A 25,918-nucleotide genomic window follows, 5' to 3' on the forward strand; every position below is an offset into this window, starting at 1 on the left:
AAATTCTTTAGTTAAATATTGGTGACGTTTTTTCTTTAATAGTCGGTCAGATCAGCTGATCTCCATCGTCATCGTCGGTCGGACAGCAACGGCCAGCGCTAGCTAAACATAGCTAGTAGTAAAAGTTATGACAGGACATGTCAGGTTTAGTGTACCATAAGGTAAGGTGTTAGTCAGAATCCCGTGTATAAAGCAGCAGTGTGTTTGCAGACTCGTCTATTGTTTAACCTGCGTCTGTAGTCGGAAGCTAACAGTCTGTTAGCTTACCTCACCTAACTGTGCAGGTACCGTTAGCCGGTAGTCATTAGCCACATGTAGGTCACCACACATCAAACGGGCGCCGTTGCAAAATATTAGACGGTGTACAATATATTGTGAAGCCGTGGGTGTGTTTTTAAGTGACTGTAGTAAGGTGTCAAGCGTTTCGAGTGACACTTAATGCGTTTAGGTTCGGCTTTTTTGTGGCCCAGTTGGTTAGCTTACGGTGAAGCTACCGTAGTGTAACGTAACGATATAAAACAGACGGAACTGTCTCACACACGAATAAAATTGAGATATTATTATTATTATTATTACTATAGTTAAGTGTTTGTGTAGGTTTTCAGCCATCCAGGTGATGGTACCCATGAGACCTTCCAAAGGAAGGCGACTGGACTTGTTTAGGTGTGACACCTTTACCTCTCATCCAAGAGGCTTCCTTAGCGCTCATTAAAAATTGATGGAGAGTCCCGGGTGTTGAACTCATGGTGGGGGTTTCCCCCTTAGGGCGCGGTTCTTTTAGAAACACCTGGACCTAAAGAACAAAATACGCTCTTTTTTGTATGATCATGTTCATATTTTAAACCAAGAAGACAGATGGTTTGAGAGAGGAGTAAAGGAGGGCATCATTGAACAGAGGTGGGAGCTTACCACACCAGTTATCAATGACTTAATGAAGCCTTAAGATCCCTTTCCAAGCGCTTCAATCCCCACTCAGACCTTGCTTCAGGTGACCTCAGTAGGGTCAAATGATGGGTTGAGGCAAGGCCTTACAATAGATTCGACCTTAACCCTCAGTGATGGGAATGAGCCACACATTTTGTTTCTGTGCCTTGGCTCATGTGATGACTCATATGATCAATAGTAGGTCCATGACAGAACCATTTCTGAAGGACTTTCCACCTTTTTTTTATTTATTTATTTTTATTTTTTATAGAACTGAAGAAGCCCCTTGAAATATCTCATACCCAAAATAAGTCTAGTTGCCTTCTCTTTCAAGCTCTCAAGATTATACTTAGATGTTTCTGAGTTTAGCTTGGCCATTTTCTGCCAACAGAGTCGTTTATGCACTAAAATAGAGCCAGCAGTCAGTAAGCAAACAACGTCTTAACAGCTGGCAGCTGAGTAAACTGTTCACTCGGACACCAGACAGTGAAATTTACTTATTTATGTTCTTTCACTTTTCAGGTTCTGACCTTGGTAAGCAATTGAGCATCTGGCTACCAACCAGACTGAACGCTCTAATCTGAGACTAACTATGCCTTATCTCTGAGAATGGGAGGAAGTGGATCCAAAGCCAAAGGTGTCTGGCCTTTCTCAGGCAGCGGAGGCGAGTCAGGAAATGATGGGAACGAGCAGTCTCTGGCCCGGCTGAAAGGCTCTAAGAATGCAACACCATTTGTTTTTACAAGGAGAAGGTAAATAAATAATACAGTGGATATACTGTTGAAAGGACCTTTTCTATCCCACCATTGAGTTTGAAAATACACATACATACATACATGCAAATTACACTCGCGCTGAGACAAAATGCAAGCCTAGTTAGCAGTTCCAAAATATTATTTAAATTACAAAAACAGCTCTTGAGGAATACTGCCAAAATGGCATTTTGCTCTAATTTTTTTGTTTTGATTTTGTTGACATGTCATATCCCACTAAGTCATTTCTTATCCTGCTAACAATATAAATCACAATATAGTGCATTTACTGTAAATTCTGTGAAAGGTTTATATAATCACCACGCGGAAAGTACTATTTCTTTTGTAAATTTTTAAAAACAATTGTTTTGGCCTTTTTCAGCTTTATTTGAGAGAGACAATGAAGAAAGGACAGGAAAGCAGTGGCAGAGAGAGAACAGGGAAGACCGCTCTTGGCCGCTCCAAACACTGAGTTAAACTGGCGCCGATTTCTTTTGTACATTTAACTTAAATAATCAAAAGTGAAATAATTATGGGCCTTGTGTGGAGTTACCCATAGTGACACATACTAGATGACCCTACGCATTCCCCATGACTCAAGTGCTTCCCCAAGGCCTCTGACTATCATTACTGCTCCTGTATGGTTGTATCCTGTTGTCAGGATAATAGCCTGTCTGAAAATATCGACTGCAGATTGTTCAGTTTTGGATGAAGTGCAATGTTAAGCTCATACAGCGATGTGTTGTTCGAATTGTTCACATATCTGTTGTTGCGTATGTTATGTCGTGGATTTCCTCCAATACTTTGGCCCGACACTTGTAATATAAATGAGATGAACAGACTTGTGCTAAGTGCTTTTGGTTGGGGATTGTATACCTTGAGTCGAGTGTTTTGACCAATGCACAAAATCTATTTCTAGATATAAGTTGAAATGACTGCCATTATCTTTGTGAGTCTTTATTATGTGGTGTACCACAGGCAAGAACTTGTTCCAACATTTCAGTCTGAGGTTTATTAACACTTGATGGCTCTTTTTTGTTTCCCATTTGTAAATTCTCTTTGTGCTGTGTAGAAAAGTTTTGTTGTGTCAGTGCCTGTGGTGGGCACCGGTGGTCCACGTCAGACTTTTCATTACCAAACCATGTCCATGTTACAGAGTTAACCCCCACATTTAGGAATGAGCTCTGCAATTTGTTTTGGCTGGTCCTTCTGGGATGTCATGGTGACTATTGCAAACCATCATTTAAGGCAGCGAAAAAATTCTGTAGTAAAAGCAATAAACAATAGAGTATAATATGAAAATGATAAACGTTTTAATATTGTCATCTGACATATTTCATCGTATCACAGAGCCCTAAATCAAAGAATAGTAATTATGCACTGCAATATTTGCAACTCTGTTACCGAAACCTATTTAGCATGACACAACAGTGCCACGACAAAGAGGAAGGGAGATAACTGAGTCATGTGCTAACACTAGGGGTGTGTTTTCCGATCTATTTTGATTAGATCGAGTGTGTCATTTTAACTGCAACCCTTTTACCCGTATTAGCAAAGTAGGAAAAAATAATTTGAAAGCTTCCTTTCAATCTTTTATTTATATACAGTGGTCTGAAAAAGTGTTTTCTGTTTTGTGTGTTTGACACACCTAAAAGTTTCAGATCATCAAGCAAATGTAAATATTAGACAAAGATAACACAAGTAAGCACAAAATGCACTTTCTAAATAAAGTTTTAATTATTAAGGGGGAAAAAAATCCAAACCTGCATGGGCCTGTGTGAAAAAGTGATTACTCCCTAAATCTAATCACTTGTTGGGCCACCCTTAGCAGCAACAGACTGCAATCAAGCATTGGTGATACCTGGTAAAAAGTCTTTTACAGCGCTGTGGAGGAATTATGGCCCACTCATCTTTGCAGAAATCACCCACATTGGAGGGTTTTCAAGCATGAACCACCTTTTTATGGTCATACCACAGCATCTCAATTGGATTCGGGTCACACCACTTCAAACCACTCAAGCTATATTTACTTGCATCTTTTTCGGCAAAAATACTAATACTAGCAGTGATTTGCAACCCAGTTAGCATGCATGTAACAGAAACATGTTACAAACCTAAAAAATTATTAAACCGCATTTCTGTGGTTCTTGTCACATTCATTCAAGTTACCATATTCTTTTTATATCATCTAATCCTAGATGATTTTCTTAGCTCACAAGGGTTTAATCTATTGACTTTGTAATAGTTTGAATAACTGTATGAGAGGTTTATTTGAGAGGAAGATTTGAAAATAAATACTAAAATGACTTTTAACGGAAAAGTTGGGCAAAGCAGATTCTGAAAGTTGCTTAAATTAATATAAGTTGGGTTTTATATGAAGTTGAATGAATAGTCACTATCTTTAATAAATTCTTTAGTGTTAAATTAAATTCTTTTTTTGTACTTGATGACAAAGTAAACAGCAACTAAAATAGCTCAAAAAGTGGCTCTTTGATGCCTGGGCAGATCTAATCAGCTGATGGTTTACTGTTTGTTATTTTTAAATACATACCAGAAAACTATAAAATAAAGGATGATATTAAAAAAGAAATTAGATTTTTTTTTTTTTTCATTTTTATATAATTTTTAAAGCCTGTTTTGTCCTCCATTTGTAGAATGACCCTTATCTACTCACCCATTCAAATACATTAGAGGCCAATGTATGTATAAGAAAGCACTTCTATCTTTCTGTTGTACAGCTCAAAGTTGGGCAGTGGCACAACTGATGGGAATAAGTGATGGGAAATTAAATTAAACAATGAACACTATCACGGCCTTGAGTGCAGAGACTACAGGGACTACCTAGTAGCATATTTTTTGTGCCAGAGTGGCATTTGTGCATTTACAGTTTTATAGGCCACACTTAGAATTACTTTATTACTGAAATATTGTCCCACTTTAAACTGTCCACAGTAAGGTTTCTAGATTATTCTTGATTTCAAAGCCAATAATTTTATTCCTAGTGGGGTTAAGCATTAATGACAAAATAATCCAGTAAGTAATTTTTGTCACATTTAAAAACACAGACAAACCAAAAAGGCACATTAGGCTCAAACGTTGGAGGGGAGTGAGAAATTTGGGTGGGGGGGGGTTGTTGTTGTTGTTTTTTGTTTGTTGTTGTTTTTTTGTTTGTTTGTTTTTTTTGTTTTTGTTTTTTAAACTTGACAACCATTTTAGATGCGACTATCAGCAAGCAAGTAACGCCTACACCTCCTCTATGTTAATCCTGACACAATTGTCCACCTTCTGTGTTGGCAGTTCTTTGTATTATGATGAGGACGGTGACCTCGCCCATGAATTCTACGAGGAGACGGTCGTGACAAAAAATGGCAGAAAGAAGTCCAAGTTGAAGAGGATCCAGAAAAATCTAATTCCACAGGTGAGCTAGGAACACGCTTTTGCAGTGACAGGGTGATATATGGTCAGTGCCATCACTCCTCCTCCTTTTTCTTTTTTTTTTTTTCCAGGGAATTGTGAAGCTCGACCACCCGTGTATTCATGTCGATTTCCCCATCGTCCTCTGTGAGGTGTGACACGTTGCACAGTGACTGGTCTACAATGATGTGCAGCCACAGATCCTCTTTGCTGAGCATCATTCAAGTCCCGAGAGCTGCAGTCAAGAACTGGCGAATGGCGCTCGCAGAGGAAAAAATTAAAATTCAAACTGTCACATGAAAAATGATATATTGAATTAAATGTTATACATTTGAATTCAACGAGTCTTTATTTTGACATTCACAAAAATAGTGATGGTACAAGTTGTTTCCACTACCCAGCTGATATGTATGCAGACTTGGAGAATACTTCGGATGAATTCGTGTTTCTCCAGTTGAGGTTTTTTTTGTTTTGTTTTGTTTAAATTTTGCAGGGCAAAACATCTGTGACGTGAAAAGGGTTTAATGGTTCATGCCTTCTGTGAGATGTAGACTCTGTATGTGTCTTTGTACATGTGCTAGTTTTGGGTTCATGTGTGAACTACAAATGCAAGATGTATTTGCAGGGTGGGAATGATGAGGGATTGTGGAATTTGTTGTATATATTTATGTTCTGTATTGTCACGTCTGAGTTAGTCTCAGTTATTGGCGCTCAGACCTGCACTAGTGAACATAATGTACTGTAAATAACATCAGATTTCTTAGTTGAAAATACTTGAATAAATGGTTTATTGAGCAAAATCACTCAAATCTTCTTTTTTTTGTTATTTTTCATATTGGCTGAAGCTTTCTGGTGCAGTTCATCTTGTTTATTGTTACTGCACTGGGATGTTTGACCTTACAGTGCAGAATAATAAGTTAGACACCGGAAGACCGTGTTCTCATTTATCATATTAGGAAGTGAAGTTCTTCCCCTTACATCTGAGTTTAGGTCCTGGATTTACACTAGTGTGCAAAAAGTCTTTAGTCACCCTTCCTTTCTTTGTATTTTGCTGGGAAAATGGGAAATCGGTGCAGTGATTTATTGAAATTTGCAGACGTAGATGGAAACACAACATACGAGGTCAAAAACAGTTTTTCCACAGTTTTAACAAGCTTGAAAATCAAGATTTGTTACGACTGTTTTCCACACGACCTGAACTTCTGCATTCAAGCTTTATTCTTCAGGAATAGTTCTCCAGGTTTATTGAAGGACTTTCAGAGTTTTGGTTTTTGGCTCCCTTTTGTTCTCTGTTGATATGATCCCACACTGGTTCATTAATGTTGAGGCCCAATCCATGGTTGAGACTTCCACTATATGTTTTACTTTCCAGGTATTATGGCAGGTCATTGTCATCCTGAGAAATGAAGCCTTTGTCAATCAAATGTTTTCCATATTTTGCATGGTGGATCAAAATCATATGTATTCACTTCCATCAGTTTTGACGAAGATCCCCAACACAACTGGCTTAAATGAAGCAAAAAATCATGACAAATCATACTGTATCTTATAGATGAAGAAAGGCCTACAGAAAAACCTGGAGAGCTGTTGCTCTAGACCACGTGAAAAAAAAAATACAGAAATGTCTGGTCCATTGGTGTAAAATATGAAGAAATGAGGCCTGACAACAATTTTTTTCACACTACTGTACAAGGAAGATTTTGTTACTTTAGTATTCTGGTAGCCAGTCATGATTCTTACATGGCTTACATGAGTGTAATGTGGTAACTTGAGACTTGTTGGCGTCTGTGAAATAGGAAACACCTTGTGTTTTGTACTACAGTAAAAACATTATTTTTTTGGTGTCTGTGGACACAGAACCGGTCGTGCTTCTCTTTTCTAAGAAAACAAGTAAAACTAAAATGTCAAGCTATTTCTGTGAACTTTAGAAAGCTAACAGCAATTTTTATTTTTAGCTGAAGAGGAAGTAGACAAGATTGAATCGATTTTATACATGTTCGCAAGAAATCCTTTAAGTTGCTACCTATTCAGAAAATATTAAGTGAAGTGCAGATTGCATTCAACCAAATGGTGACTTCTGAATGTGGGGTCAGTGATCCCTGTACTTGTGAAACAGCTGTAAGCGTAACCCTGGCATCTCCAGATTCTGGCTTATATTTAGATTTTCCTCGTCACCTTCTTGAATTTCTGTCTGGCTGTGCTTTGAGGCTGCCGGTGAAAATCAAACTTCTTTTTTTTCCCCCTTAATTTTTTTCTTCCATTTTTATAAAAAAAAAAAAAAAATCTAAACTCAAGAAATCTGCAACATAAAAGCCACATTTCCTCTAGATGGCAGCAGAAAGCTATACCTGCTTTAACTTTTTTTAAATCATGCATATTTACTTCTTTGTGTGGAGTTTGCTTTCCCAAATAGATAAGGATGAAATTAAAAGCTCAGCCTCAGATCGTGACAGGTTTTGGTTGTTGTTGCCAGCTGGCGTAGTATCAGCTTTTAATGGCAATGTAAACATATTTCAGTGCGCTCAGATGACAAATCCCCGCAATAAATGGGTAGGGCTTCCTTTGCAGGCATTCTCTGGTGTCTGTAATTGTGTGGAATGTGGTCGGAGCGTTTCGAGGCCAAAGGTCAGCCCCTTTGATGTGTTTCCTCTCCATTGGTCTTTGATGTTTCGCTTAAAGGATGAACGCTTTCCTGTAAAGTCATAAAAAATGCACTAAGTTCATGAATATGACACCAAATAGCAGCGCTCTGATCTGCGTAATGTGCTCCCTGATGTATGCAGTGTGTTTATACGGGGAAAAGTTGTCCATGGGGCTGAGGCTGAGAGAGGCAGTCACTATAAATTATCAGCAGCCTTGAAATAGAACTAAACCATACTTTGAATTATGAACAGTAAAATAGATATATTGTTTACATGGGAGTAATTTAACAAGCTGTAGTGCTTTAAAGTAAAACAAAGGCGCTTACTGTAGCCATTTTTGTGCTAGTTCTCACATGGATTCTGTTACATTTGACTGTGTTACAGTGAGATCATATGTAGTCATTACAAATAAGTCGAGGAAACTTGGTGGCAATCTCCTATTTTTTCTAGTAAAGCCACAAAATAAGGTTATAGTTATAAATGATGTAATGTATGCACTCCTCAGAGACTGAAGAATTCATTTTGATGAGTGATGAAATTTTTCCCCCACTCAAAATGTTACGTCCGTATCAACGTTTTGGGATACGTGCTCCTCAGTTTCAGACTTTGTTTGCATTATGAGCCTTTAAATGTGGGTTTTGTTGTATTCTTATATAAACTGGATGTTTGGATGTTACAACCATTTATAATTCCTCAGTTCAAATTTACCAAGTCAGAGGATTACCCCAAATGTATCGCAATTCATAAAGTGTTTGGGGCAAAAAGTGAAGATAGTAGGGTGTGTTGGCAGTTTCCCTGCCATTGTTTTAGCTTCCTGACGATCTCTGACTTCACCTGATGTAATGTTCAGGAGGCAGAGGTCAAAGGGAAGCCGAGAGTAGACGGAAATGAAGCCATTCCTTTGTTCCTTTCCCTCCCTGTTCATTCACACGGGTCTGTCCGTGGTCCACTTTTTCCTTACTCTGCAGAGCCCTAGAGAGAAGCTGATGACATGGTGAGGTGAGTCAGCAAAGTTCAAAAGCAAAATAAACGGAATGGATTTTGGCACAGGAAACCAGAGAATTTCCAGGCTCCCCCACCTCTTCCTAGTCATGTGCTCAGGGATCTTTTAGTTAACATGTATCTCCTGGGGAAAATGTTACCTTTTCCAGGAATGCCGTGTTTCAGATCTCACTCATTGAGTACAGACGTAAGCAAAAGTTGTACCAGTTATTAGAAAATCACCTTCAAGTACAGCGCACATATGGATTCCCCAATTTTTCCAAATCATTCCAGGTTAAATTTAGGTAATTACGTGTTGGTACATGGCCTCTACTATCTCCTCTCCACTGCCATATCTACTGTGCTTGGCAACGTGACAGTATGTGGTACTTGGTTCCTCTGTTAAGCCCTCGCCTGTGGCTGTCATCACATGCTCCAGGCAGCAGTGAAATCTGTGTGCCAGATGCCTCTTGCCCGCTTTCTGAAGTGTGTTCAAGACATTCAAGTCTGCATGAGTGGAAGGAAACTTTAAAATATTTAAGTACCAGCAACCAAAAGACTTGAGATAATAATTTTTCACTAGTCAAATAAAAAGAAGCTTTGAAAAATACACCACTGGTAAATTTAAAAAATATATTCATCAGACCAGTGAGATATATATATCTCAAAGGTAAATGTTATACTTTTAAACTGAACTGCACATGAAAGATGATGCACTGTGTAGCCTAAACAACCAAACTGTAAATTTATTAAAACATACTGTTGACATAAAAAAAAATCACGTTTTCAGAAGAGTCTGTGCAGTCCATTGAAAGATTAAATAAGGCTAAGTAGCAGCCAGGTGCTACTAATCAAATGCACTTGATTAACTGATTATCAGCAAGCATGAGAACCTCTATAAAAGCAGAAACTTGGACAGTTTGCTGCCACAGTCGTCCTAAGATCAAATCCCTCAGCAAATTAATTCTACTGGTCAGACTGTGCAATCCTCAGAGAAATTAAAAAAAAAATTCAGATTGCATCTTAGACTCTACAGGTCTCGGTTAGCATGCTACATGTTAAAGTTTATGGCACTACAATTAGAAAAAGACTGAACAAGTTTGGCTTGTTTAGAAGGATTCAAATCACAAGACTTGGACATGCTGTGTCCTTTGTGTCCTTTGGGCATATGAGATCAAAGTGAAGATGTCTGGCTATAATGAGTGCTGTTTGACAAAAACCAAAGCATACCAGCAGGTCACCATAGCATTTCAAAGAGGAGAGATCATTTGGAAGAACCAAACATGATTTATTGAGATAGAGAAATTAATTAATTTGGCAGTTAGACTTCAATGACCCATCATGGCAGGATGGATTCCCAGAGGTGACAGGATTTAGGACAGGACTCCCCAGAGCCTGAGGTGGAGATGGGGAGGAGGTATGAATGCATGAATGAGAATCGGAAAGGGAGAATGATGGAGAGGACAGATTTAAAGGGGTGGCTGTAGCTCAGGTGGCAGAGCAGGTCAGCCACTAATCAGAAGATCGGTGGTTCAATGGTTCGATCCCAGGTTGCCTCCTGGCTGCATGCCAAATATCCTTGGGCAAGATACTAACCCCATGTTTGCCTACTGGTGGTGGTCAGAGGGCCCGGTGGCGCCAGTGTCCGGCAGCCTTGCCTCTGTCAGTGCGCCCCAGGGCAGCTGTGGCTACAACGTAGCTTGCCAGTGTGTGAATGACTGAATGTAGTGTAAAGCGCTTTGGGGTCCTTAGGGACTGAGTAAAGCGCTATACAAATACAGGCCATTTTACCATAAAACATGCAGATTGGAAGCTGATTGAGTCAAAGAAGGCGGGCCGGAAGATGATTGGAATCGAGTAATGATAACAGAAATGAGTTCGGCAATGTGAGAAAGTGGTTATGAAGTACAGACAAGAAGTGGCCAAACACTCAGAAAAGGAGGCAGATGAATGATTACAGATATTCCGTACTGAACTTATGGACGACCTGTCAGCACGGTGGTACCGGGGTGATAATTGGGGCTTGTTTTGCAGGCACAGGACACTTTGCAGTCGTTGAGTCGACCATGAACTACTCTGTATACCAAAGTACTCTAGAGTCAAATGTGAGTCCAAGAGCTAAAATTTGGCTGAAACTGGGTCATGCAACAGGATGATGATCCCACGCACAGCAGGAACTCTACCAGAATGCCTGAAAAAGAAAAGAATCAAGGTGTTGCAATAGTCAAAACCCAGCTGTTTATCCGCCTGAAATGCTGTAGCTGGACCTCAAGAGAGTTGTGCAAAAATGAATCTCTGGAATCATCAACAAACTGAAGGAACATTGTAGAGCAGAGTGGGTCGAAATTCCTCCACGGAGATTAGAGAGACTGATAAAGTCAAACAGAAAACAAACACTTCACATCACTGCTGCTACAGGTGGTTCTACAGGCTACTGGATTCTTTGGTGTACTTAGCACATTTCCAGTCTTACTGAGCGCTCAAAGAGATTTAGATATATCATGATATCATTCTCTTGGTACATTTTACTGTGTACAGTATAGAGCAGTTATGACTGAACAGCTTTTGGGGTGTTTCTACAGTATTACCACCTTAAGCAGGAGATTTGAATATTTAAATAATAATAATAAAAAACTCGGATGCTATATCTGCTCTTTTGTTTAAGCTATTAAAGTGATCTCAATGAATAACTGAATGTAGGAAGTTTTACAGTGGGACAAGTCTCACAAAAAAAAAGAAAAGAAAAATCAACACTAAAGGTCGGCAGGTATGAGTCAAAAGGGTTTTCCTGCCCCTGTTTTTAGGTCTGAGGTCTGTTTTTAGGTTTGTGGGAAGTGTAAAGGCTATGAAAAAATTACTATTTCCTTCAAGATGGTACTTTACCAACAAGCATCTTTCCATGCTGGAACAATGTTGGCCTATACTTTTGTTATTGTTGTCAAGTTCACCTAGTGAGCACATCTGCTCAGATAACATCCATACTGTGGGTTGGCGCAGAGGTCCTGTTTGTAACCTATAACTGAGAATGTTTTCTGAGCCTTATTTACGATAGAAATTAAGTTTGTTGTGTTATAGACAGTAACACAACACACAATAATATGCAATTTTAGGCCTTTTAAGGTGGAAAATGCACTTAAAAAAACAAAATAAAAATCGCCTCCATCAGATTTCTCAATATCCTTAACACGATTGTCATGCAGCTGAAAGGTGAGTTGTAAGCATGGTCTTATATTTAGGGATGTGGTACAGTGCCCTGCTGTGACCTTTTGTAGATCTTGGCATCCCTGGTTACAGTGTATCTGTTTCACGGAGAGTGGAGGCGAACTTTCTCGGACCGACCCATTCAGGCGCTGAGCCGGGACACGAGGGTTAGCCTTGAGGAAAAAGAAAAACAGGACGCAATCAAAGCACGTCTCGCTAAGCTGATACTCGAAGCAGTTTGAAGTAGTGACGTGAAGAAACGAATTAGAGCCGCTGACAAATTTTTTTTAAGGATGTCCATTTCCTTTCTCCGGCCCCCCCTTTTTCCTCAGACCGAATGGAACATCCCATCCTGAGAGTGGTTTGGCACTCGGGACTGAACGAGTTGCAACTGACAACATCGCAGGGGGTAAGTTGACTTCTGTGAGTTTTACATACCGCAAGGAGCCGGAGAGCCGAGGTTATAAGACACAGCACAGCTGCATGTGCTCCTGTAAAGTTACCCCGTCGTCTTTTTCTTTATACTGAATTTTCTTTTCCTATTTGTTTTTAAAGCAACGCCAAAACGCGGAGTGAAGTTGTAGGCTTCTGTCTTCGGGGGAATGCTTCCCCAGCCTGCCAGTAAAGGTACGTGTATCCATCTGTAGGGAAGCTGAAGTTGATTAACTTTACCTTTTTATCGTTGCTAATAAAAGAGCTGCAAACTGTAATTAAATTGAAGGCAATTTATGTTAACAGCTTGCTAGAGGTAGAATCCAGTTTAAAGAAGCCCTTTTTTTTTTTGATAAAAAGTGTATTACCATTTTTCTTTTACTTTCTTTTATTTATTTTCTTGTTTTTAAGAAAACATTAATAGTCTGCAGACATTTATGTAAATTAATCTGCAGTGACAATGTCACAAAAGAGAAGCTTGTGCTTTATGTCCATGTAATTATAAAGTTGGTTTTCAATAAATAAAATGGAAACATGTTTAAGGTTTGTTTAAGAGAAAACACCTTATTAAATGTGCATTCAGGAAACTAACATGTCATTCCCTCCTGTGGATTGTAGAGCAGAGTGTGGCAGTCCTTTTTGTCCATCCACATCTGAAGACATGTTGCACGGGACTTTGTCAGCTTGGAAAGCTCTGCTGCTGATTGTCCCGCTGTGGGACTGCCTCTTTGCTCTGGGACTGCAGCCCACGAGATGGCCACTGTATTCCCGAAAGCCTCTGCTCCTTGCTTGGAACGCCCCGATTGAAGATTGTGCCCCGCGGCATAAAATTCATTTCCAGCTGGACCAGTTCCAGATTGTGGCTACACCCAATGAGGGCTTTGTTAATCAGAATCTGACCATCTTCTACAAGGAGCGCTTGGGCTTGTACCCCTATTTTGAACAAGATGAAACACCGGTGAATGGGGGACTTCCGCAGGTGGCCAGTCGCACACGGCACCTGGAGAAAATGCCAGAAGATGTTAAGAAGTACATACGTTCAGAATGGGCCACTGGTTTAGCTGTTATCGACTGGGAGGATTGGCGTCCCCTCTGGATACGTAACTGGGAAGCCAAAGATATTTACCGCAGACATTCTGAGGAGTTTGTGCGCCAGAAGAACCCAACCTGGCTTCCTGATCAGGTGAAAAAAGTGGCCCAGCAGGAGTTTGAGATGTCTGCCAGGCTGTTCATGTTAGACACACTGAAGCAAGCTAAGAACCTGAGGCCCAACCAGCTGTGGGGTTTCTACCTGTTTCCTGACTGCTACAACCACAACTACGTGCGCACTCTGGAGAGCTACACGGGCCGCTGTCCTGATGTGGAGGTGTCTCGCAATGACCAGCTGAAATGGTTGTGGACTGAGAGCACAGCCCTCTTCCCTTCCATCTACGTGAGCAGCTTGCTACGCTCATCAGCCGCCGGACGCCAGTTTGTGCGGAACCGCGTGAAAGAGGGGATGCGTTTGGCCTCATCGGGCGATGGCTTGGCACGTCCTGTCTTTGTGTACACGCGGCCCACGTACATGAACTCCCTGGAGCAGCTGACCGAGGTGACAGTCTAACTTTGGAAACAGTGCCAGTGTTGAATTTGGTTCCTCTTCCTGGAACTTTTTTCCTGCTTTTTCCTTTAAGACACTAATGAAGTTTTGAACCAGCCATGTTACTGACTATATTCTGAAACATTTCTTCTATCTTTTTCCTGCTAATTCTTAGTAAAAGCCTGACATATAGAACCGTCACTGAGCACTAATGTTAATGCATGCTGTGTAGATTCATCTCTTATCTGCTGCTACAGTCCCTTCCTGTGCTGCTGGCATTCAGACACCCCAATACCTTTCATTTGTGCAGAGTAGGCAGGATGGGTGTTGGTCAAGTTAAAAGTCACTCTAAACACCCTTATTTGCTTATGGGAGAATGAGAACAGAAGAGCTGGTCCTCTACTTCACATACAGTAGCCTATGAACCTCTGACACTTACTTAGCTGACTGTTTTCCTTTTGTTTGACCTGTAATTTTTTGCAGACTGACCTTGTGTCCACGATCGGGGAGAGTGTGGCCCTGGGAGCAGCTGGAATAATCATGTGGGGAGATATTGCTTATGCACACAACAAAGTAAGCGTCCACACATCAATTGCGAAACGAACACATCAATCACTCAGATATGGTGTATGCATTTTTTTGGAACAGATGTTATCATCTTAACTTTTGAGCTGTGCTTCTCGTCTGTGACATGCGAAGGCATTTCATACTAGGAGATATTTCTCAAAGTTCAGGGTTTACAGTTAATGTCTTAGGCCACATGATCAGGTGCTGATTGTCACATATACGCTGACTGGGACTTTGACTTCGATTCCATTTTGGGCCATTAAATCCAAAATCTTGAAATCATCATTAAAAAAGGGATGTTTTGCAACTGCAGCAGTTGACCTGTTTATTTATTTTTTTCAAAGTTTAGTTTTCAAACGTATTGGACAAGGATACATTTGAAAAGGCTCAAATCATGTCATAATATAACAACAGACACGCAAAACTAGACCTTTGTAACGATTTGAAGTGCAAAAGGCCCAAGCATAAAGAGACTTCAACAAGACAATTTAATTTCTGCACAGTGAGCTAACAAAACTTTTTCTGTAATTTTACATGTTTATTTCTTTCAATTTAAGCCCAAACAGCACTTCTATATTATGCAAAAAAAAAATCTTAGATCTTTGTTGGAAAAAACACTTGTTTTCCTTATATTAAAATATCTCAGGGATTAAATGTGTAGGTAAAGTTCTTTACTCACCGATATAGAGGAGCTTCATTGGTCCAACCCACTTAAGATCAAAGTGGACTGTTCAATGTAAAATCATTTTGACATCCGTGGATTAGAGTGAATGTTAATCTAGCAGTCCCCAGCACCACTGGATGAGAGCATGGGAAGGATCAGTAGGAATGTAACTGAGTACATTTACTCAGGTACTTTATTCAGAATGAATGTATTTGTACTTTAAGTATTTCCACACAGCTTCCTGCTTTTACTCCATTACGCTTAACCAGCTTGGATAAATAATCTCTTTCATGCCTCCAAGCTATAAAAACGCATATTCCAGACTATTGATGCTCAGATCACTCCTATTTTATACTCTTTACACTGGCTCCCAATAGATTTAGGATTCTGGCATTTGCATACAGAGCACTTTAGTTATCCCAGCTGCTCACTGTCTTCATTCACAAGCTCAGAATCTGTTGTTCTGCGTACGTGACTAAAGACCAGGTAATACCCATTTTTATGGGCTATTATGACACTTAATTTTCGTATTTATTTTACTCTTTGTTGTGTAACAGCGCTTTGTGACATCTGTCTGTGAAATACGCTTCATAAATAAACTTGTGCACACAACAAAGTAAGCATGCACACAACGATTGTGAAATTAAACACATCACATGGATACGTCGCATTTATTTTTAACCACAGATGATATCATCTAAACTTCTGAGAGCATGCTGATTAATAAACAGCCTTTACTCACTTACTTACAAAATGTATTTATAGCAATTTGTACTCCATACCAGAGCTTTAGTTACTTCATATTTTTCAGATTAATTGCGCAGTACTTGAAGATTTCATGTATCCACTTATTTTTTCCCATAGACCACCTGCTCTGATCTGGATAAATATCTGCGGGGCACACTGAGTCAGTACCTCCTGAACGTTTCCACAGCAGCAGAGCTATGCAGCCAGACCCTTTGCGGCTCTCACGGGCGATGTCTGCGCAGAAACTCAAACAGCGACGTTTACTTGCATCTGAATCCCCTCACCCACGACATCGTCGAGAAGAACGGCAAGCTGACGGTCACCGGTGAGCTCGGCAAAGCAGACGGGTTAAGTTTTGAAGCAGACTTTCAGTGTCAGTGTTACAGCGGGTATCAGGGGGAGCTCTGCGATCAAACAGACCCGCTACACCAAAAAGGGACGGCGACTCGAGCCACAGCAGTGGCTCTGCAGTGTTTGATCTTACTGATTGTCTGCCTGCTCATCTGTTAATACCCATTATGTAACTGTAAAAGTCTAAAAGGAGCACAAGAGGAGAGGTGAAGGGAAGATAGGCGTGTGTGGTTTTTTTCTGTTGCTGTATATCGTAAGAACCGCTGTGGAAATTCCAATGTAGTGTTTGTTTCTAACTTTTAATCATTTAAAAAAAGAAAAAAACTTGCTGGAAATGACCCTGTTTACATTGTCCTCTCACTCGCCGCTTGCCAAGGTGTCCATGCTTCTTGTAGAGAGGATGCTTCTGTGGTAAATGCTGCGAATGAGTAAATGTATGAGGTGAAAGTGGAAAACGATTCACTTAAATCTGATAACAGCACAATATATTTAAAGTGCCTAATTTCTTTTAAATTTTCTTTAAATGTGGCCTCTTTCTGACATCTGATGTGTTTATAGAGGCATTCGCAGTGTTATTATTTATTTGAATGTATTTTTTATACGATATTATTGTCCAAAACATGACTACTACTTTTTTAAAAGGGTGACACATCTCCACTCTACGAGCCTCATGTTTCAGTGGCCTTTTGACTCCAGAAGCACAGTGTTTCTCATATTGATGTCTCTCATACAAAAATGGCATTTGTCGGTGTAAATAAACTTCTTTGTTGAGGTTGTTGTGTTTTAATTTAAGGCTGCCTAAGCGACACTGGACGAGGGGCCATGGTCACAACTGACACAGGAGGGAGAACTCAGGTGTATTAGTGGTTCAGGTTTTGCGCAGGCGGTTTCGTGGGAAAGTTTGTGCGGAAAAGCCATTCAGGCTCAGACAAATATAGCATCTCCAATCAGCCTAAGATGAATATGTTTGGACTGTGGGAGGAAATTGGAAAGCTCCAGCTAACGTGCAAGTTCAAACCCAGAACCTTCCTGTTGTGAGGCCATGGTGCTAACCGCTGTGCCAGCCAGTTTTGGATAAATAAACTGCTTTATCGTGCTTTGTGTGTATTTTTAGTAAAGTAAGTGTGACGCTTTTTTTTTGTAACTACATAGGGAGATAATATAGCTGAGATATGGTTTTGGGAGTAATACAGGCATGATTTTGTTGTCAGCAGTTGAGAGTGAAGCCTCTGCGGGAAGCCTCTGTGGCCAGGGGAGTCCGAGCCAGCTAGTTCTCAGGGATTGACTCATTTTGCCAGCAGCACCCTCATACCCCCTTCCCCATGTAATTGTAGGTTTTCGTTAACCACTGGTTATTTTTATATGCTTTTAAGAGTTGAGCAAAGCACGCATTTAAATTGCAAGGTGGAAGAGTTCATTATGGCTTCGCTTGGTGGTTTTTCAGAAAACGTCAAGCTTTCTTAAGTCCCCCAATAAACTGTTGATTGTTATATTTACATTTTTTTAAATTCAAACAATCTGAAAACTGTTTTCAAGCTGTACAGTGTGATGGGAGGAAGTGCTAACTTGCCTGTGACTTTAAATCTGTGTTCTCCATAGAATGATTTGCATGTCTCTTGTTATTGGTTGTTGGAGGTCCTGTGGACACTTCTAATTGGTTCAGCGTTTGTTACTTCCCATTTTTCCTGAATATGTGTTTCAGATCATGAGACTTGTGGGTATTTCACAAGGCCACAAGCTTCAATCCTTCTCTGCTTATAAAGTCGGTAAGTCAGTGTTTGCAAGCTTAATGTTAGTTAATTTCACACATTATTTTGACACTAGAGCCTGTTATTTCTAGCCAAGTTTACTGCATTACACAACATCTGTAATGATCAGAAAGATTTTGGCGTGTTAAAGGTGTTTGAAAAGTATTAAAGAAACAAGTAGTAAATAGACACATTTAAAATTCCTGGCTCGTAAACAGTAGAAACTCTTAAAACTCTTATTGATTTGATTTACCTTACAACTGAAAAAGCTTTGTTTAAACAAATAGCAACATTTTGCAATATGCTCTTAAAATTTCATAATACTGCTGGGTAACACAATAAACACTGTTTCCTTCCTGCCAGGGATGAGGTCCTTGAAGCCCGCGGTGCTGCTGCACTTAATTCTGATCAGCCTCGTCTCAGGGCTGCACTATCCAAATTCACCTTTTTCCAAAGTGCCTTTCCTGACTGTGTGGAACGCCCCAACTGCCAAATGCCTCTCTCAGTATGGCGTTAACCTTGACCTGGGGATGTTTAACATTGTCCACAACCAGAATCAAACCTTTATGGGTCAGAACATAACCATCTTTTATGATGATAAGCTTGGTCTGTATCCAAGGTATTCCCCCCAGGGAGAGGCTATTAATGGCGGGGTTCCACAAAACAGCACCCTTGACAAACATCTCAAAGTTGCCAGGGAGAATGTAAACACCTATATCCCTGACAGGGGTTTCCCAGGCCTGGGTGTGGTGGATTGGGAAAGTTGGAGACCTGAATGGGAGAGAAACTGGGACACTAAGAAGATATACCAGGACGGGTCAAAAGCACTAGTGAGGTCTAAGCATCCAGACTGGAGCCCCAAACAAGTAGATGACGCAGCACGCATGGAGTTTAGCAAAGCTGCGAGGAATTTCATGGAGGAAACTCTGAAACTGGGGCAGGCGGCAAGACCAGATGGTTTGTGGGGCTATTATGGTTTTCCAAACTGCTACAACTACTACAGCAACAAAAGCACAGGCTACACAGGGGAGTGTCCAGCTGTGGAGTTAAAGAGAAATAACAGGCTTCTATGGCTGTGGAGCACCTCCTCTGCTCTGTATCCCGACATCTATCTCAGCGTCCAGATGCAAAGTCTCAGCAGAGAAGTGCTCCTCTACTGCCACCACCGCATCTTGGAGGCAATGAGAGTAGCGGATCAGGTGACTCCGTTTGCACCGCCCGTGTACGCCTATGCTCGCATCGTCTACACATACACGCTGGAATTTCTCTCTCAGGCAAGAATCAGGCGTTTCAACTCAAACATTCTGTGTCTGTCGTGACTGGGGCTGCATGTTTTGCTCACCTCTCTGTTTCTGTCTAACAGGAGCACCTGGTCTACACTATCGGAGAGAGTGCCGCTTTAGGCTCTGCTGGTGTAGTTCTTTGGGGTGACCACGCTCTTTCCAAAACTCAGGTACAATAACTGACTTGTCCATTTGATGTAATTGGCTGTAATAGTGAAAGTGAGGATGTTACATTTCTCACTGATGCCTATAAGGGTCTTTGTTTTATAAGTTACGCTTTTAAAAAATGTTGAAAGTTACACACAGGAAACTGTATTGCACAAAAATTACTGAAATGAAAAAGAAAAAACTTACTTTAAAACTTCCTTATTTCATATTCAAGCTCTTTAGTTTTAAGGTCTGTTTGGAATCACTCCACTGTATATTTCATTTGTTACCTCTCCGCAACAAGGCCTCTCAATCCTGCTGAACACACACAGTACTGGTAAAAAAGACAGTACACCCTTTTTCAACCATAAGGATTTAAGTTTCAGGACATACTCAAATCATCCCGCTCTTAGCAGGTCTTAAAGTTAAGTGAATACAACCTCAGATGGAAAACAAGATATGATATATTGCACCAGGTCATTATTTATTTAAAAAACGAATCCAAAATGCAGAAGCAGTGTGTGGAAAAATACAAAATACTGCTACCTAAGAAATTGAGATGGAGAATAAACTTACACTTGATTAGCTGATCATCAGCAGTGTTGGGAAGGTTACTTTTAAAATGTATTCCACTACAGATTACAGATTACATGCCCCAAAATGTATTTTGTAACGTATTCCGTTACGTTACTCAATGTAACATATTCTGAATACTTTGGATTACTTGATATATTATCATGCTTTTTTTTTTTTTTTACAACTACATGAATGTATTGCTGTGTGATTTATTACTATTACTGAAGGCTACTCACCATACCAATACCAACTAGATTTTTAAATCTTAATATAAAATGAGTAACAGTAGGGTGGACATTAGGGTAAGGCTGCACTTTTTGCAGCGATCTCGTATAGAAAACTATTCCACGTGTATATAAAACAGGTCCGCGTCTCTGAACCGTAGTAAAGGGACCTCTGGCTAATACGTTAAGTTTTGGGCTCATAGACGAAAACTCGCTTTACTTTGTTGTCTGGGTCAACTTTGCTAGCGAGAGACAGAGAGAGGCGTTGAAAGGCTGCTCCAACGGAACTTATTGTTTCGGAGGAAAACACGAACACGGTGTACAATCGAGTCTTAATATCTTATTTACAACTGGGCTCGTCAGGCACTCTTCTTGGCTGCAGTGGTTATTATTATATTTACATGCTTCCAGCTCCCGTTTCTGCTCAGTGACAACTCGTACTTTTCGACTATCCTTTTTCTCCCTCCTCGCGCTCACAGATACATAACGGGTATGCCAGTCCATTCTCCCTGCAGCACGGACTACACTGCCCATGAGGCTACATTCTTTAGGGCTATGCCTGTAACACTCTGCTATTGCCTTCATATTAAATCATTTTTGTGAATAATTTTTGTAAGATAATTCTTCACGTCATTATGTGGGCCACAAATAGAGGTGACATGGGCCGCCAGATTGACACACAGGCATAAGAGCCTCTTAATAGGCTACGCGTGTTGTTTAGGTTTCCTCCGGTGTGGAATTACCAAAAATAGAGAGAGCATAGCCTAATATATGAAACAGGAAAAGACCGCCGTGTAATCCATTTATTTCAACAAAGTAACTGTATTCTGAATACCACCCTTGTAACTGTAACGGAATACAGTTACTCATATTTTGTATTTAAAATACGTAACGGCAGTACATGTATTCCGTTACTCCCCAACACTGATCATCAGCAAGCGTGAGCACCTGTGTGAAAGCAGAAGTTTTACCAATTTAATGGTCTGGAGCAAGACCCAGAGGTCAGACTGTGCAATGCTGATGAGAGAAATCGCAATAAAAAAACCTGAGCTTCATTTCAGACTTCACGGGCTTCGATCAGCTTATTAAATGTTCAAGTTCATGACTGTGCAATTAGAAAAAGACTGAACAAGTATTGTTGTTTGAAAGGGTTGCTAGGAGTACCTGTTCTCTCTCTGAAAGAATGTTTCGGCATTGTTCCCGCAAACCACGTTGAACTAAAGCAACATTGTAAAGAAGAGTGGGCCAAAATTCCTCCAGAACCATGTGAGAGACTGCTAAAGTCATACAAACAAAGCTGTTTCGGCATGTTCTGGAACAACATCCTTGACGGATTGCTAAAACCACACACTGCATATCAGCACAAATACCTCACACCAGCTGTCAGGCACAGTGGCAGAGGGGTGATTCGACACCTTGCAGTCACTGAGTCGATCACGAACTCCTCTTCACACCAAAATATTCTAGCGTCTAAAACTTAGTTGAAACTGGGTCATGCAACAGGGCAATGATTCCCAGCAAGGCAGCAATCTCCTACAGAGTGGCTGAAAAAGAAGAGAATGAAGGTGTTGCAATGAGAATTAAGAGAGCTGTAAACAAGTGCCCGCAAACCACATTGAACTGAAGCAACATTGTAAAGAAGAGTGGGCCAAAATTCCTCCAGAACCATGTGAGAGGCTGCTAAAGTCATACAGAATGCTATTACTTCAAGCTACTGCTGTTAAAAGTGGTTCTCCAAGCAGCTGAATCGTGGGGTGCACTTAGCTTTTCACACGTGTCTTCTGCATTTCGCTTTAGTTTTTGTTAAATAAACAACATGGTGCAATATGTCACATGTTGTTTTTCATCCAAGGTTGTAGTTACGTGATTTTAAGACCTGCTAATGTCTAGATACATGTCTAGATAATGCTTTTATCCTATCCTGATATTTAGAAACCTCAGAAATGTCAGAGGGCGTACTTTCTTTTTTAACGTGACAAATATGTGGTTTCATTTTATAAAATGAGCTCTCTGCACAGCTGGACACGGATATTTGGCAAACATTACTCAGATGGGAGCAAATGAAGCATTTACTGGAGATTTTTTTTCAGCTGCAGATTAAAGTGGTTTAAACAACAGGTCTTTTGTATATGGGACTGAGTCAAAAGAAGCCAGAGCGCTTGTTTATGTGTTCATGAGCATCACCGGGTAAAAAACAAGGTGGCACATTGTGTTTTTAACAGTCTATTGATGATGATGCTAGAGTGGCGCTTTTCTCAACACCTTTTGCTTTGGCCACTGATAATATCTTTAACAGTCTTAATGTATTTTTTTCATGCTGAGTAAAACAGGACATGTTACCTGCTCTGAAATACGTCTTTGTTCATTTTGTAATAGCTTTACACTAAATAACATATTCATGCTGTTACCTGAGCATGCATATAGCTTAAAGATTCTGTTATGTAAAGTTGCATTAAAGCTTTTATTGGGCATTCTTCTGCACATCCCTGGTTTATCATATCCTGTTTCTTTCCTGCTTTCAGGCTACCTGTGCTGCCGTCAAGTCCTACATCGATAACACTCTGGGTCCTTACCTGGTAAACGTGACATCAGCGGCTACGCTTTGCAGTCAGACCATGTGTTCCTCTCATGGACGGTGTCAGAGGAAGAATCCACAGTCGAAGGCCTACCTCCACCTTGACCCTGCCTCGTGGAAGGTGGTGTCCAAGAGGAAACCAAATGGATGGAGGAAATACAGAGTTTTAGGACATTTGCAGCCACGTCATGTAAAGCTAATGGAGTCTGAGTTTCAGTGCAGGTGTTACGCTGGGTGGAGGGGTCAGAGCTGCTCTGACCCTGTTCAGCTATAAGACTTAGGCACTTTTGAAACTAGTAGCTAATTAATGGATTCTTAGCAGTGAATGTATCAAGATACACTAAGACACTTTATTAGGTACACCTAGTTAGTACCTGGCTGGACTCTCTTCTGCCCTAATTCTTTGTGGCATAGATTCAACAAAGTGCAGGAAACATTCCTCAGACATTTTGGTCCACACTGACATGATAACATCACGCCGTTGCTGCCGATTTGTCAGCTGCACATTCATGGTGCAAGCCTCTGATATCACCACATCCTAATGGTGCTCTTTTGGATTGAGATCTGGTGACTGTGGAGGCCGTTTGAGTGCACTGTCAAGTTCAAAAAACTAATTTGAGACGATTTGAGCTTTGGGATATGAAAGCATCTATCAGAATATGAATACACTGTTGTCATAAAGGGATAGCTATGTTCAGCAACAATACTCAGGTAGGCTACGGTGCCCAAAATGTGCTAAGAGAAAATCCCTCACACCTCTATATCATCACCACCAGCATGAGCCGTTCATACAAGGCAGGATGGATCCATGTTTACATGTTGTTTACACTAAATTCTGACTGTACCATCCCAGTTTCACAGCAGAAACTGAGCCTTGGCAGACCAGGCAAAACTTTTATAATCTTCTATTGTCCAACTTTGGTGACCTTATTCGAATGGTACCCTTAGTTTCCTATTCTTAGCTGAGAGGAGGAGCACCCGGTGTGGGCTTCTGCTGCTGCTTCTTCTTCAAGATTTGATGCGTCATGTGTTCAGAGATGTTCTTCTGCATACCTTGTGGTAATGAGTTGACCTCTGACCTCCAGTATCAACAGGAAATTTTCCCCCAGAGTAACTGCTGCTCACGGGATATTTCCTCTTTTTCAGATCATTCCTTGCAAACCTTAGAGATAATTGTGTGGGAAAATCCCAGAAGATCAGCAGTTTCTGAAATGCTCAGGCTAACCTATCTGGCACCAACAACCATGCCATGTTCGAAGTCACATAAAATCACCTTTCTTCCACATTCCGATGCTCAGTTTGAGCAGCAGGTCGTCTCGACCGTATCTGCATTCCTAACGAGGCATTATCCCATGCATCAATAAGCTGTTAGACAGATGTACCTAATAAAATGTCCGCTGTATATTGTATAGTGTGTTTGTATATTGTATATTATTATTTGAGTGACAGAAATCAGCTTTAAACTTTTATGCAACTACAGTTTTTACAGAGGGTTTCCTCTACTGCAGTATTTTGTTTTATTACTTTGAACTTTTCTTACTTTGTCCATAATAAGGTTGGGCACAGAGTCTGAATTCAGTGCTCGCTTTCTGTTCTTTAATGGTATTTTAAGGCGTGTTACTAGGGGTAAAAAAAAATCTCAGCTTATCAGTGAAGGAGCTCTGGTGTCCAGCAGCTGAACAATGCAGTATTTGTATACTCAGAGACATTCTGATTTCATTTAGGGAAAAGGTTTGATTGCAACTCCGTCCTGTATTCACATGAAACAAAGAAGCACATACAACCTACTGTCAAGACTGAGCAACGATTTAAAGTTGAAATATTTAAATACATTATTAAGAGTTCTTTGGGGGTAAAAACGGTTACAAATTAGTGCTCAGAGAACACTATTATAATCTCTTTAAACATTTGTGCAAGGACCAATTAATGCATGAAACCTGCGGGTGTTCTCCTGGATTTTAAACGTCAGAACTGGATGATCATGGCTGCTGTAGCACCATCTCTCTTTTCCTTGATAGTTTATTTCCATAATAAAGTCATATATATTTGATACTTTACATTAGCGTCTCTTGAAATATCATTTCTGCACGTTAAACCTGATCTCACCAGCATTCTCAATGTTGGTGGAACTACTACATGTTGATAGTGCATGATACCAGACCATGGACCTGCTCGCCTAAATAGTCAAAAGAAGGAACACTAGAGTCCTACTCAGACAGCTGCAGGGCAGGGGTGCGGCTGCAAGAATGCAATAAAATACAAGTTGAAGCAGCTCATCGCAGTTTTCTACCAAGAATATGAGATCAGAGACGGTGCACTCGTAAAGTGAAGTAATTGTGACCCCAGCTGCTGATTAAAATCAATCAACTGGAACCAAGAACTACTCACAGAATATGTTTGGTTCTTCCAAAAGGTTAAAATAATGTGCAGAAAAACTGAAAATCTATTTCACAATATAAAACTTATTTTGTGACGAGTATAGAACACATCAACATTAATAATGTTAGAAAGTACATCAGGGCTCTTTGTTTTGTAGTTAACATTTATGCTTTCTATAAACTTTTCTATGTAAAATTTATACATTTATACTTTTATACCAGCAGGTGGTGTTGCTGGACAACTTACTAACAGCAAAAGGGCATCAGACATCAAGGTCAAAGCTCTGAGTGCTAGTAATAACTGAAAAAGTCAAATAAAAGCAGAGGTAAAGCCCGGTTTGGCTGTGTATGTCAGGTTCTGATAAGTTTACATCCGTGCTGTGCAACAGCTGGGGTGCCCACTATGAACTGAACCCGCTGTAACACAGAAGCAAAGGGAGCAAAGAGGTGACCTTGATTGATTTAAGAGTGGCATGTACAATTCTGCCTTATCTGATAGAAACGGCTGCCGCAAACTGGTGTCACTAATGGTAATTTCCCTCCTCTGTCCCCCGAGGCTCAGTATACCAGAAGAATAGACTCCTACAAGGCCCCACTGTTTCCCATTTCCGGCTTTATCATAACTGGCTGGATTGTGAGGAAATGAGGAGAAGATGGGTGCTTATTTTGAAGGCGCTGGTGAGTCTGTGCTTTTTGAACATCATTTTGGCCTTTATAGGTCATTTTGCAGTTG

The 25,918-nt window shown here is 40.4% G+C and overlaps 3 protein-coding genes across 3 annotated transcripts; all 3 read left to right on the plus strand.

Annotated features, from left to right (window-relative positions):
* The first annotated feature begins 39 nt into the window (after window positions 1–39).
* tusc2a (tumor suppressor 2, mitochondrial calcium regulator a) lies at window positions 40–5,893 on the plus strand. The gene is made up of 4 exons (XM_084928799.1): window positions 40–161; window positions 1,447–1,676; window positions 4,974–5,094; window positions 5,183–5,893. The coding sequence occupies exons 2-4, from the start codon at window positions 1,534–1,536 to the stop codon at window positions 5,246–5,248; spliced, it is 330 nt and encodes a 109-aa protein (XP_084784925.1). The 5' UTR covers window positions 40–161; window positions 1,447–1,533; the 3' UTR covers window positions 5,249–5,893.
* A 6,239-nt stretch (window positions 5,894–12,132) lies between these two features.
* Window positions 12,133–17,025, plus strand: hyal2a (hyaluronidase 2a). The gene is made up of 5 exons (XM_084928800.1): window positions 12,133–12,323; window positions 12,470–12,541; window positions 12,965–13,937; window positions 14,409–14,498; window positions 16,021–17,025. Exons 3-5 carry the CDS (start codon window positions 13,008–13,010, stop codon window positions 16,411–16,413), a joined length of 1,413 nt encoding a protein of 470 aa, XP_084784926.1. The 5' UTR covers window positions 12,133–12,323; window positions 12,470–12,541; window positions 12,965–13,007; the 3' UTR covers window positions 16,414–17,025.
* Window positions 17,026–17,089: 64 nt separating this feature from the next.
* Window positions 17,090–25,676, plus strand: hyal1 (hyaluronidase 1). Its single transcript, XM_084928801.1, has 4 exons — window positions 17,090–18,020; window positions 18,366–19,276; window positions 19,366–19,455; window positions 22,755–25,676. Exons 1-4 carry the CDS (start codon window positions 17,960–17,962, stop codon window positions 23,079–23,081), a joined length of 1,389 nt encoding a protein of 462 aa, XP_084784927.1. The 5' UTR covers window positions 17,090–17,959; the 3' UTR covers window positions 23,082–25,676.
* Window positions 25,677–25,918: the final 242 nt, after the last annotated feature.

Source organism: Perissodus microlepis, chromosome 5 (genome assembly GCF_051167445.1).
Source record: "Perissodus microlepis isolate ML-2025 ecotype Zambia chromosome 5, ASM5116744v1, whole genome shotgun sequence".
NCBI lineage: Eukaryota > Metazoa > Chordata > Actinopteri > Cichliformes > Cichlidae > Perissodus > Perissodus microlepis.